At 41.5% G+C, this 14001-nt stretch overlaps 1 protein-coding gene across 1 annotated transcript in view; it reads left to right on the forward strand.

Annotated features, from left to right (window-relative positions):
- The first annotated feature begins 393 nt into the window (after nucleotides 1-393).
- The window catches only part of LOC147361912 (ATP-binding cassette sub-family C member 4-like), a 79686-nt gene continuing 66078 nt past the window's right edge, over nucleotides 394-14001 (forward strand). The window contains exons 1-3 of the mRNA XM_086328425.1: nucleotides 394-582; nucleotides 5963-6187; nucleotides 13382-13471. Of these exons, the coding sequence (XP_086184551.1) occupies nucleotides 394-582; nucleotides 5963-6187; nucleotides 13382-13471 (504 nt within the window). The remainder of the gene's footprint in view (nucleotides 583-5962; nucleotides 6188-13381; nucleotides 13472-14001) is intronic.

The raw sequence follows: 14001 nt of genomic DNA on the forward strand, positions 1-14001 counted from the left end.
CATTACCATCCCTAAGTGGCTTTCTATTTTATATGATGGAAGATCTAAACTCAGCTCAAGATTCTCTAAAACATGAACACATTTATTTTGTGACCTCCAGCCCTTTTTCAATTCCTCTGGTGCATAGGATGACTCATGGATTATCTGTGGTTCCCAGACAGTGCTCTGACCAACCACAATGCAGGTATTCCTGGCAGCACCAGTGAGAAGAGGCAGGGCCATGCCAGTCCAGTGAGGATTTTGGGGTTAGAATTTCAAGGTATGTGAACCTCTGTCCTGTGAGAATTGAGGAGTGACTATAATGCTTGGGGAAATAAGTACCAGGCTGATACTGAACCTAGGGCATTTACAGGTCACCCCTAATTAGAATGGAACAGGCAACAAGTTCTCAGCATGTCTGGCCCCGCCCCTTTGTACACCTCCAAGGGGAATGTGGGTGGGGAGGACAGGTCTATGCCTGACCAGGGCCCTCAGAGTGGGGAGGAGGAGCCTGAAGCCTTTGCCTGGACCAGATACTCAGAGAACACCTCCCCAGGTCATCGGGGCTTCTCTCTTAGAGGTGAGGTCTCCACCTACTGGTGTGTAAGTGGGGTGACCTCAGAGAACCAGAGTGGGCTCACCCAGTCCCTTCCCCTGAGTGGGGCGGAGTGACCAGGGTTTATGTCCTGTTCCCAGGAACATTAGAAAGGGCCTGGTCTTGTCCAGTCACTTGTTGTTTGTCCAAGGCCACTTTTGCTGATGGTTTCTGGTCTAGGTGGAGGCTGAAGGAGGCACATGTTTGTGTAAATATTCACTTTGGAGCTCAGCTTACAGGCAGGAGGTAAACAGAATCCTCTGAGTCCCACAGTGGGTTTTGTGCCTTGACTCAGGGCTAGTTCCCCAAGAGCTGTATTGGGCTTTTGACTTTATTTCCCAACCCTTTCTTCCAAGTGTCCCTTGAGTCTGCTCAATGCAGGAGGCTGAAAAGTGGCAAAGTGGAGGCTTTGGTGGCAAAGTTACTGTGGGCTGAGAGCAACCACCGAAGTCCACACAGCAAGGGAGAGGAAGAGGGAGCACTGAGCCAAGCAGACAGGGACCTGCAGAGCAGACCTGCTATGTGCAACCTGCTGGATATTGAGAGCATAGCATTAGCCATTAGTTGTTAGTGATATCCACGGTGATGACCTTGAGTCATAAATGATGGGAATGCTTTTTAATTCATTTTTTAAAAAGCATAAAAAAGGTTTTACTCCCATTAAAAATAAAAAAAATGAAGTATAATTGACTTATTATATTAGTTTTAGGTATATAGCATAGTGATTCAATATTTGTATACATTATAAAATGATCACTGCAAGTCTAGTAGCCCTCTGTCACCATACAAAGTTATTCCAATATTATTGACTGTATTTCCTATGTTGTATATCACATCTCACTATTTATTTTTTTAACTAAAAGATTGTATCTTCTAATCTCCATCACCTATTTCACTCATTCTCCCCACTCCTCCCTTATTCCATTTTCTTTTAGAAATCAGGGAAGTAGATGCCTCTTTTTTAAAGGTTGCATTCATAATGGTTAAAAATTAAAAAAAAAAAAATCTGCATAGAAGTGAAACTTTTAATTGCTATCCAGAAATGTTGGCTTTTATAAATGACTTTTTTCAAGAGTTTTTCTGCATGGTGGCCTGTGAGCTGCACTGAGTTTTCCAAGCCTTTTGTGAAACCAGCCTCTGCCATTAATAGAGCAGGTCTCTTCCTAGGACTTCTGTATCATAAAAATGATCATAGCTTACACTTGTTTTTTAGTGTTGGTTTTAAAGTACTTTGAGCTGTTGTGGCTCTTAGTTGTCCCAAAATTCCTTGAGGTAAACAAAGACATGGAGGACATGTGGGCACATGATGGGTTTAGGGTCATGTGACTCACAGGTGGCCGACCTGGTTTCTGAAGCCCAGTGCTCGGACTCCCAGGCCAGTGTTCTCTGCATTCTCTCCTGAGGCTTCCTCTCCTCCCACAGCCTCCACTAAGACTCAGAGTCAAGAAATGTTTTTCTGACAACAGCTCTATGTTCCTCTGTCACCTGCTTCCTACAGAGTTTTTTTTTTTTTTTTTTTTCCTGTAGGTGTTACAAATATTTCAAAATTACAAACATTGAATATGATTGAAGGGTAGTAGAAAGTGTCACCTGAGAATGTCCATTTTTGACACAAAGATTATTTTTAGCTGATTTTTTTTTTTTTTTTGAGAAATAGACACAGGAGAAACTGTAAAGACAGAGCAGAAGTTACCCTTCTGTGAGGGACATTTACATTGATGAAGGAAATTTCCATTTGTAAAGGTGTCTTCCTCCCAGTCCCAAAAGAGAAGGATGTCTCTAAATCACAGAAGAATCTTGTCAATGGAAAATACTTAAATCTCCGTAACAAACCCAGCCATTTTAATTTTAGCTGCTTTTCCTATTAACTTCTCATATGTGTCCCTACCAATCTTTCTTTAGCTGGAGATGGTATTTAAGGTGATGGCTTGGGCCATCTCAGGGAGTTACTCAGTTTTTCTTGAAGATGGTAGAATTGGGCCAGAAACACTTCAAGTAGTGTGAAAATGTAGTGGAGAAACTATAAGTTCCCCTAAGAAGCAAGAGGTGAGCCAGAATGTCAAGGGCTTGCAGGTTAACTAACAAGGACTCCATCAAGAGATGTCTGCCTCAGAGACTCTGAGACTCTCTTATAACTTTGAAATGATTGTTGTGGTATTATATTGGACTGTTTCAAATATCTTTTACAGTTTCACAGTTATGCAGAATTCTTGTGAAGGAAGAAGAACTATGTTCCCAGTTGTTTTGTGGGAAGGCTATTCACTGGGGTTATAAGTTGGTGTCAAAGATGAAGGCTTTATGGGAACAATTTTTAATATTATTCCTGCTATCCAGAAGGTTTTCATTTGGTTAGTTTCAAGTTTGCTAATGAACATTTTCTCAATTGTTTTATTTCTTACTCGTTGAGCATTAGGATCAAGAATAGACAGAGGAGGGACTTCCTTAGTGGTCAGTGGTTAAGAATTTTCCTGCCAGTGCAGTGGACATGGGTTTGATTCCTGGTCCAGGAACTCAGATCCCCACATGCCTTGGGGCCCATAAACTGCAACTACGGAGCCCACTTGGTGCACCTACCCAAGCCTGTGTGCTCTAGAGCCTCTGCTCTGCAAAAAGAGAAGCCAGCAAAACCAGAAGCACGACCGCTACAACTAGAGAGTAGCCCTCACTCACCGCAATGAGAGAAGGCCCACACAGCAAGGAAGAGCCTGTGTGTGTCAACAAAGACCCAGCAAAGTCAAAGATAAATAAATAAACAAGATTTTAAAAAAGAGCAGACAGAGGAGTGGAAGCTCTGAACCAGGACTGGCATTTGTTGTTCAGTCGCTCAGTCGTGTCGGTGTCTGCTACCCCAGGGACTGCAGCATGCCAGGTTTCCCTGTCTTTCACCACTGGCCTTACTCTTTTAAAAAAAATTAATTTTGATTGCACTGGGTCTTCACTGCTGAGCAAGGACTTTTCTCTAGTTACAGTGTGCGGGCTTCTCACTGCAGTGGCTTCTCTTGTTGTGGAGCACAGGCTCTAGGTGTGATGGGTCCAGTAGTCAGCACGTATGGGCTCAGTAGTTGTGGTGCACAGGCTTGGTTACTCCACTGCATGTGGGATCTTCCCTGACCAGAGATGGAACCTGCGTCCCCTGCATTTGCAGGCAGATTCTTAACGACTGGATTACCAGGGAAGTCCATGGCATTACTCCTTAATGAGGCTATCTACTCAACTGGGTTATTAAATACTATCTCTCAGCAGAAAAAATCCAATCAGATAGTAATGAGGTGCTTTTATTTTATACTACTTTTTGGTGAATTTGTTGCATCTATCACTATTCTCTTTGGTGGGTGACATTACACTTACTGTAATTAGAACAGTATCAGGGTCAAAGGAGAGCTGAGTAACAGGCAACAATGATTTTCTAAGAAAATCATGTTTTAGGACTGTTTGGGATGGCAGGTGTTAGTGCTGGGCTTCTGATGGAGATCCCCAGGTTTGCAGGCTGCAGCACTGGACTGCCCTCAGCCATACCTGGGCTGACATTCTTGTTTCTATGTGTGAGCCTACCTATTTCTATCTCAATGAAGTCTGTACAAAGTCTGTTTTACAGTGTACAATCTGAGGGGCTCTTTCATAAGCTCTTAGAACCTCTAGGGGTGAATGATAGGGCTTGCTGGAAATGTAACAGTGAAACTTTGTGTTCCTGAGAATGGATCCTCTTACTCTGATTTGATCATCCTATGCATAATTCTTTAGCTTAACAGTGATTTCTTCTCTGTAATAGATTAAGCTTTCTATTACCTTGTGGAAGGTGAGGCAGTTGGTGTAGCCTGTGAACCTGTGGGTGCAGAAAAAGACAGGAGTGTCGAGGTTTAATGTTACATCCATTTGAGGAATGGGGACAACTTTCTCTATATATCCTCATCAGGCACTAGTTTGTTGAGCATAAAATATTTGTTAGTTTTGTTTGTGTTTGTTGTTTGGGATTCTTCTTCCCTTCCTCTTGCATATCCTTTCCACAACTTCAGACAGACAGAAGAGTGCTATCAAGGAAAACCTGTCGGTTGCTTATCCTAGCTATGTTAATAAGGAAGATTGCTTAAAAGGAAAAGCTTGCTCCAAAGTCAAGTTCCTGAAAGATTTCCAAAGTTTTGACATTTTGTCTTTCGAGAAGTCTGTGGAGGAAATGATGTTGAGGGTCACGGAATTTAATTTTGATGACTTGGATTTGTGTTGAATGTTTGGTTTTCTTTGATGGGAGAGAAGGGGACCTTCAAGGGGTGACTAGATTGTGGGGTGGAGTGGCCATTTGGCAGGGTGAGCAAGTGTTGCAGTTTTCTACCTTTAGTTTTGGGAAAGAAAATTGCTTTCCCTAAGTCTTACTCAAGGGAGAATGCTCAGGGTCTCCCACCTCACTGGTTTAGGATTTTAACTTTTGCCTTAGGGAAGAGATGATTGGTAACATTTCTTCCAAACCAGCACCTTCAACAAGTGGCTGATGGCAAGCCACGGACAAAAATTGTTTTTTAGCTTGATTCCAAGGAACAGCCCAGCTTCTAGAGGGTAGAGACATATTGACACAGTGTCCCTCGGGGCTGAGACCCTGAGAACCTCCCCAGCCTGGTTTCTTTGTGATGTTCCAACAGAGTCTGGGCTGTTTTCTTGTTGTACTGATGTGTGAAGTTTGGGGTGGGTACAAGTGAATGCATTTGTCCCAGTGTCTCAGTTCATAAAGATTCTTAAGAAAGTGATAAGAGTGTGTCTCCCACACATGAACCATTTTGACTTTCTGTTAGGCTGAGATGTTGAAAGAACAGGGGAACAGGGATGGACTGCCAGCAGAGCTTGTTAGTATGGAAGCAAATTTCTCACCCTTTTTCTGGTGCTAGTGATAAAGAACCCGCCTGGCAATACAGGAGTCATAAAGAGACACGGGTTTGATCCCTGGGTGAGGAAGATTCCCTGAAGAAGGAAATGGTAACCCACTCCAGTATTCTTGCCTGGGAAATCCCATGGACAGAGGAGCCTGGTGGGCTTCAGTCCACAGGGTCACAAAGAGTTGGACCTGACTGAAGCGACTTAGCACCAGCACCCTAAGAATAACTTGGTGTTTTGCCAAATGCATTCTAAAGCACTGGTTATAGTATTTATTGAACTTCTGGAGTGTACTGAGTACAAAGTACTAAGGCTTCATTGTCTTTGAATGTAAAATTTTGGCTTAAGGTTAAAACTATTGTCTGTTTGTCCTAATACGAGATAGATATTTTCTTTTCAGGTGATTCATAAATGTAGTGTTTTGCCAAAAATGCCCTTTTAATACACTAATGGTAAAAGTAAAGCTTGTGTTAAGAAAACTGGTAGAGCTTGCATTTCTAATTAAGACTTTTTTTTCTTTTCTTTTAGGAAGGCACCAAAATCGTTCAGCCCATATTTTTGGGGAAAATGATTAATTATGTTGAAAACTCCAATCACACGGATTCAGCTGCTTTGCATGAAGCCTATGGCTACGTGGCAGGGCTGAGCGCCAGCGTGCTGGTGTGGGCTGTTCTGCACCACTTGTACTTCTATCATATTCAGTGTGTGCGGATGAGGCTGAGAGTAGCCATGTGCCATATGGTCTACGGCAAGGTAAGTGTCACTCAGTTCCACAGTGTGTACCTCCCCTGAAGGATCAGGAACATTTAGGGAAAGTTCTCTGTAAACTAAAAATTTTGTAACTGGGATCATTTGTACTTTACTGGAGAAGCTTTGTATTTATACCAAGTCAAGTTTTTTTTTTTTTGTTGTTGTTGTTGCTTTTCCAATATATAATAAAAAGTTTCTACTGAGATTGGATCAGGGCTACATTTTATGACTTGAGAGTCCCTTGGACTGCAAGGAGATCCAACCAGTCCATTCTGAAGGAGATCAGCCCTGGGATTTCTTTAGAAGGAATGATGTTAAAGCTGAAACTACAGTACTTTGACCACCTCATGCAAATAGTTGACTCATTGGAAAAGCTCTCTGATGCTGGGAGGGATTGGGGGCAGGAGGAGAAGGGGACGACAGAGGATGAGATGGCTGGATGGCATCACTGACTCAATGGACGTGAGTCTGAGTGAACTCTGGTAGTTGGTGATGGACAGGCAGGCCTGGCGTGCTGCGATTCATGGGGTCGCAAGGAGTCAGACACGACTGAGTGACTGAACTGAACTGAACTGAGCCACATAATATCCACTGTTGCATAATATCCACTAAATCTGTAATAAAATCTAATTAATTAAAGTATCAAAGGTATCCCATTGATTTTTAATGTTTTTATGCCTAATTCTCATAGTAATATTTCTGGAAATTTTGTTGTTGTTGTTCATTAAAACCTTCAAAGCTGTATTTAAATGTGAACTTCAGGATTGGATCCATAAAATTAAATCTTGGAGAACAGAATGGATTTGGGAAAGGGAATGATTATATTTTTCAATGGCCCATTTAATCACATTCAGTACAATTGTGTTAACTAAAGAAAAACATAAATATAACTCAGGCTAAATACAGACTCACTATATGCTATATGCTATAGTTACAATTGTTTTATTGGCATTAAAGACAATAATTGGGTATTTTGGATAAAGCTTGAAAATTTCCATTGTCTTTAGTATTTTGGGAGAGAATTTGTTGCTGTTCTTTCAAGTTATCTTCATAATACTATGTTTCCTTTTTCTCTTTAGTATGCATTATAGAAATTTTAACAAGACCTGATTTGATGTGTTCAGTGATTTTTATATTGAGAAATGCCACACAACTATTTCATACCTTACCCTGATCTTAACTGGTATAAAAGGAATTAGGATTTCAGGTGTTTTTAGAAAGAAATTGCCACAGATACACCATGTCAACTGTTGAAAGGCTCTGTGTAAACTTGTTTCTCAGTATCTTGTTGCCCTGGGTTATTTGCTTTAAAAAATCCTTATTTAATTATATTATATACTTGAATTTTTCTGCGAGAGTAGATCTGAAGGTTCTCAAGTGAAAGTGTGAAAGTGAAAGTCGCTCAGTTGTGTCTGACTCTTTCCGGCCCCATGGACTATGTAGTTCATGGAATTCTCCAGTCCAGAATACTGGAGTGGGTAGCCTTTCCTTCTCCAGGGGATCTTCCCAACCCAGGGATTGAACCCAGGTCTTCCGCATTGGAGGCTATCAGCTGAGCCAAAAGGGAAGACCTAAGTGTTCTCAGGAGACACACAAAATGGTAACTACATAAAGTGTGAATATGTTAATTGGTTTTACTACAGACATCATTTCCTAATGTATATTTTTAACAATAATCATGCTGCTAAGTCACTTCAGTCGTGTCCGACTCTGTGAAACCCCATAGACGGCAGCCCACCAGGCTCCCCCGTCCCTGGGATTCTCCAGGCAAGAACACTGGAGTGGGTTGCCATTTCCTTCTCCAATGCAGGAAAGTGAAAAGTGAAAGTGAAGTCTCTCAGTCATGTCCGACCCTTAGCGACCCCATGGACTGCAGCCTTCCAGGCTCCCCTATCCACGGGATTTTCCAGGCAAGAGTACTGGAGCGGGGTGCCATTGCCTTCTCTGAACAATAATCATATTGTCCACCCTAATACATATAATTTTTATTAAAAGGTAAAATCCTAATCAAAAGCTAAAACCAAACAATTTAAATTGAAATTATCACTTCTATTACCTAGTTGCTACTTATACTGCTTATCTAGAGCTTCTGTTTCTTGGGAATGGTTTTCTTGGCAAAATGTAAAGTGTCTTCTCCTCATCTTTCCTTGAGCAGACTCTTGTTAATCTCAGCACTGTGTGAACCCAGGGCCCCTGGCATCTCACTGTGTATATTTGGCACATGAGCTGGTTTCCTCCTGGGTGACATGGAATGGCAGTGGTGACTGTACACACTAGCCAGGGTTCTTCATTGTCCCCCATCATATATTTGTTATTCTCTTGCACCTTTCACTGTTTAGGAGATGAGTACTCAGATTTCTCCACAAGTTAGCTAGATATTTGTCTTTCTAGATCGTGCTTAGCTCCCATAAGTATGTGTGAAATTTCACCAGAACTGCACTGTGAAAACCTTCGGTTAGGTGTGAGGTCATGGTTCAGGCAAAGCTCATTGTTTTCTGCACAGGAGCCATTGTCCACCTGTTTTTCTTCCTCTTCCCACTAACACTTTGGAATGTGACCTTTGGGAAATTTTTAGGCTCTTTTTAGCTGAACTTTGAATGATCTTGTGGGATGTGTCATAAATAAAATGATTTGTCATTTCTACAAATTTGGTAAAGTTACTTTTGGCTTTTGGTCATTGATTTTTAAAAATTATTATAAAATATGCATAATATAAAATTTACAATTTTAACTAATTTTGGGAACATTGTTTAGTGACATTTGTGACACGAAGAGCTGACTCATTGGAATAGACCCTGATGTTGGGAAAGACTGAAGGCAAAAGGAGACAGGGGTGGCAGAAGATGAGGTGTTTAGATACTTTCACTGACTCAATGGACATGAATTTGAGCAAAATTCAGGAGATAGTGGAGGACTGAGGAGACTGCTGTGCTGCAGTCCATGGCATTGCAAAGAGTTGGGCATGACTTAGTGACTGAACAACAACAATTTAGTGACATTAGGAATATTTACATCGTTGAGGAAACAACACTGCTCTTCATCTCCAGAATTTCATCTTCACAAAGTGATCTTCTCCATCCAATAAACACTAATTCTCCAGCCACCCCACCCCCACCTCTACCAGCCATTACCATTCTTCTTTAATCTTTGAATTTGACTTGGTGTCCCATGTAAGTGGAACTGTAAAATATTTATCATTTTATGTCTTGTTTATGTCATGTAGCACAATGTCTTAAGGGTTCATTGATGGTGGAGCAGGTGTCAAATTTAATTCCATTTTACAACTGAATAATATTCCATTATAGGTATATACAGCATTCTCTGTATCCATTCATCTGTTAGTGAACATTTGGGTTGTTTCTACCTTTTGGCTGTTGTGATCATGCTGCTCTGAACACAAGTGTATAAATATCTGTTCAAGTTCATACATTTAGTTCTTTTGAGTATATTCCCAGAAGAGGAATTGCTGTATTATATGCTAATTTCGCGTTTAGTTTTTTGAGGAAGAGCTGTACTGTCTTCTATGGCAGCTACGTTGTTTTACATCCCCACTTTATCATTGATTTTTCTGTTTAACCTGAGGACTAAATGCAAAAGTTTTATGGACCATGGGACTCTGTTTGGGTCCAATTGGTGGTCTTCGAAGCAGCTCATGGTGTCTGTTCAGGTTCCTCAGATCTCTAGGGCATTTTTCTTAACAAATAAATGAATTGTGCAGCAGAGGCTGTGTTTTTTGTAAAGTCAGCAGACTGGCATTAAGAACAGAGGTTCCTCACAGGAACAGTGTTTTGAACATTATACTCACTCATTTCAGAATGAATAAACTAAGCCCAAAGTGTTTAAATGAGGTCATACACAGAATTAATAATCGATTACAGATTATAGTCTGTCCAAGTCCTCTAATTTCTTTCTTTAAGGTAACCTTTCCACTCTCATCTAGTTTGGCTCAAATTTATTTTGGTTTGTTATTAAGTCTAAGTCAATGTTCCTTTATCCTTCAGGCAGGTTCAAGTTCATTGAGAAGCAGGATGAGGGATTTTGCTAAAACCTCCTGCTCCTCCCTTTGTTGTTCTTGTGGACAGGGCTGCTGCCACATTGAGGAGACAAAAGATGAATGTAGGTCCCTAGAGTCCTGCTGTTCAGGGTCATCCTCTTGGTCCTAGCACCGCTCAAGACCCCACGAAAACACACTCCATTTTGCTATGTAATAAGATTGACTTTTCATACTGTTCATATTGTTCATAGGGTTCAAAGCAAAAAGAATACCCAACTGTGGATGTGACTGGTGATAGAAGCAAGGTCCGATGCTGTAAAGAGCAATATTGCATAGGAACCTGGAATGTCAGGTCCATGAATCAAGGCAAATTGGAAATGGTCAAACAAGAGATGGCAAGGGTGAATGTCTACATTCTAGGAATCAGCGAACTGAAATGGACTGGAATGGGTGAATTTAACTCAGATGACCATTATATCTACTACTGCAGGCAGAAATCCCTCAGAAGAAATGGAGTAGTCATCATGGTCAACAAAAGAGTCCAAAATGCAGTACTTGGATGCAATCTCAAAAACAACAGAATGATCTCTGTTCGTTTCCAAGGCAAACCATTCAATATCACAGTAATCCAAGTCTATGCTCCAACCAATAACACTGAAGAAGCTGAAGTTGAATGGTTCTATGAAGACCTACAAGGCCTTTTAGAACTAACACCCAAAAAAGATGTCCTTTTCATTATAGGGGACTGGAATGCAAAAGTAGGAAGTCAAGAAACACCTGGAGTAACAGGCAAATTTGGCCTTGGAATACAGAATAAAGCAGGGCAAAGACTAACAGAGTTTTGCCAAGAAAATGCACTGGTTATAACAAACACCATCTTCCAACAACACAAGAGAAGATTCTATACATGGACATCACCAGATGGTCAACACTGAAATCAGATTGATTATATTCTTTGCAGCCAAAGATGGAGAAGCTCTATATAGTCAGCAAAAACAAGACCAGGTGCTGACTGTGGCTCAGACCATGAACTCCTTATTGCCAAATTCAGAGTTAAATTGAAGAAAGTAGGGAAAACAAATAGACCATTCAGGTATGACCTAAATCAAATCCCTTATGATTACACAGTGGAAGTGAGAAATAGATTTAAGGGACTAGATCTGATAGATATAGTGCCTGATGAACTATGGAATGAGGTACACGACAGGGATCAAGATCATTCCCATGGAAAAGAAATGCAAAAAAGCAAAATGGCTGTCTGGGGAGGCATTACAAATAGCTGTGAAAGAAGAGAAGCAAAAAACAAAGGAGAAAAGGAAAGATATAAACATCTGAATGCAGAGTTCCAAAGAATAGCAAGAAGAGATAAAAAAGCCTTCTTCAGTGATCAATGCAAAGAAATAGAGGAAAACAACAGAATGGGAAAGATTAGAGATCTCTTCAAGAAAATTAGAGATACCAAAGGAACATTTCATGCAAAGATGGGCTCGATAAAACACAGAAATGGTATGGACCTAACAGAAGCAGAAGATATCAAGAAGAGATGGCAAGAATACACAGAAGAACTGTACAAAAAAGACCTTCAAGACCCAGATAATAACGATGGTGTGATCAGTGACCTGGAGCCAGACATCCTGGAATGTGAAGTCAAGTGGGCCTTAGAAAGCATCACTACGAACAAAGCTAAAACAAAACAAAGCTCAATTCCAGTTGAGCTATTCCAAATCCTGAAAGATGATGCTGTGAAAGTGCTGCACTCAATATGCCAGCAAATTTGGAAAACACAGCAATGGCCACAGGACTGGAAAAGGTCAGTTTTCATTCCAATCCCAAAGAAAGGCAATGCCAACGAATGCTCAAACCACTGCACAGTTGCACTCATCTCACATGCTAGTAAAGTAATGCTCAAAATTCTCCAAGCCAGGCTTCAGCAATATGTGAACTGTAAACTTCCTGATGTTCAGGCTGGTTTCAGAAAAGGCAGAGGAACCAGATATCAAATTGTCAACATCTGCTGGATCATGGAAAAAGCAAGAGAGTTCCAGAAAAACATCTATTTCTGCTTTATTGACTACGCCAAAGCCTTTGACTGTGTGGATCACAATAAACTGTGGAAAATTCTGAAAGAGATGGGAATACCAGACCACCTGATCTGCCTCTTGAGAAATCCGTATGCAGGTCAGGAAACAACTGTTAGAACTGGACATGGAACAACAGACTGGTTCCAAATAGGAAAAGGAGTACGTCAAGGCTGTATATTGTCACCCTGTTTATTTAACTTATATGCAGAATACATCATGAGAAACACTGGGCTGGAAGAAACACAAGCTGGAATCAAGATTTCCAGGAGAAATATCAATAACCTCAGATATGCAGATGACACCACCCTTATGGCAGAAAGTGAAGAGGAACTAAAAAGCCTCTTGATGACAGTGAGAGTGGAGAGTGAAAAAGTTGGCTTAAAGCTCAACATTCACAAAACGAAGATCATGGCATCCGGTCCCATCACTTCATGGGAAATAGATGGGGAAACAGTGGCAGACTTTATTTTTGGGGGCTCCAAAATCACTGCAGATGGTGACTGCAGCCATGAAATTCAAAGACGCTTACTAATTGGAAGGAAAGTTATGAACAACCTAGATAGCATTCAAAAGCAGAGACATTACTTTGCCAACAAAGGTTCATCTAGTCAGTGCTATGGTTTTTCCTGTGGTCTTGTATGTATGTGAGAGTTGGACTGTGAAGAAGGCTGAGTGCCAAAGAATTGATGCTTTTGAACTGTGGTGTTGGAGAACACTCTTGAGAGTCCCCTGGACTGCACGGATATCCAACCAGTCCATTCTGAAGGAGATCAGCCCTGCAATTTCTTTGGAAGGAATGATGCTAAAGCTGAAACTCCAGTACTTTAGCCACCTCATACGAAGAGTTGACTCACTGGAAAAGACTCTGATGCTGGGTGGGATTGCGGGCAAGAGGAGAAGGGGACAACAGAGGATGAGATGGCTGGATGGCATCACCGACTCAATGGACGTGAGTCTCAGTGAACTCTGGGAGTTGGTGATGGACAGGGAGGCCTGGAGTGCTGTGATTCATGGGGTCACAATGAGTCGGACACGACTGAGCGACTGATCTGATCTGATCTGAAGGTTGACCTGGTATCACCTTAGCAATCCAATTCTCTGTATCTTTCTCTCTCTCACTAGGTACTTCGTCTGAGTAGCTTGGCCATGGGGAAGACCATCACAGGCCAGATAGTCAACCTGCTGTCCAACAATGTGAACAGGTTTGATCAGGCTAGCTGCCCTTGAGGGATCCTCTTCCATTTCCCATCCTTCTTGCTGAGTGTAGCTTAATGTGATGCCATGTGCCAGGGTTTGGTGTCAGCCAGGGTTCTGTTGAGGACCTAAAACAAGGGTCCTTTTTATCCAACTCTCATTTCTTCTGTGTGTAATTTAGATGTAACAATGTGTGTTGTCCTCTGGATGAGAATTTGGTTTTTCTAATAATAGACAGGCAGCAGGATTCTTTCCCAGTTTGGTTAGTGTCCCTAGGGGTCCCCCTGGTGTGGCCCTTCTTGGCACATGGTGTTGGTGTTGCTGGGCTTTCTCCTCCTCTGAATGATGAAGGCCTGGAGGGCAGGGGTTGTTCTTTCCCTGTTCAGTGCCTGCTGTATAGGGAGCCTGTAAGGAATAATGCCAAGTGGGTGGTCCTCAGCCAAATACAACCTACTCTCTGCCATCCGCTCACATTTTTTCCCACTTACTTTATGAATAAATCACATTACCCAGGGCATTGTAGCTGTTGGTCAGATCTGTATTGCACT

The sequence above is a fragment of the Bos grunniens genome, chromosome 12, assembly GCF_055505025.1.
Source record: "Bos grunniens cultivar Pamir isolate PY7600 chromosome 12, Bosgru_T2T1.0, whole genome shotgun sequence".
NCBI lineage: Eukaryota > Metazoa > Chordata > Mammalia > Artiodactyla > Bovidae > Bos > Bos grunniens.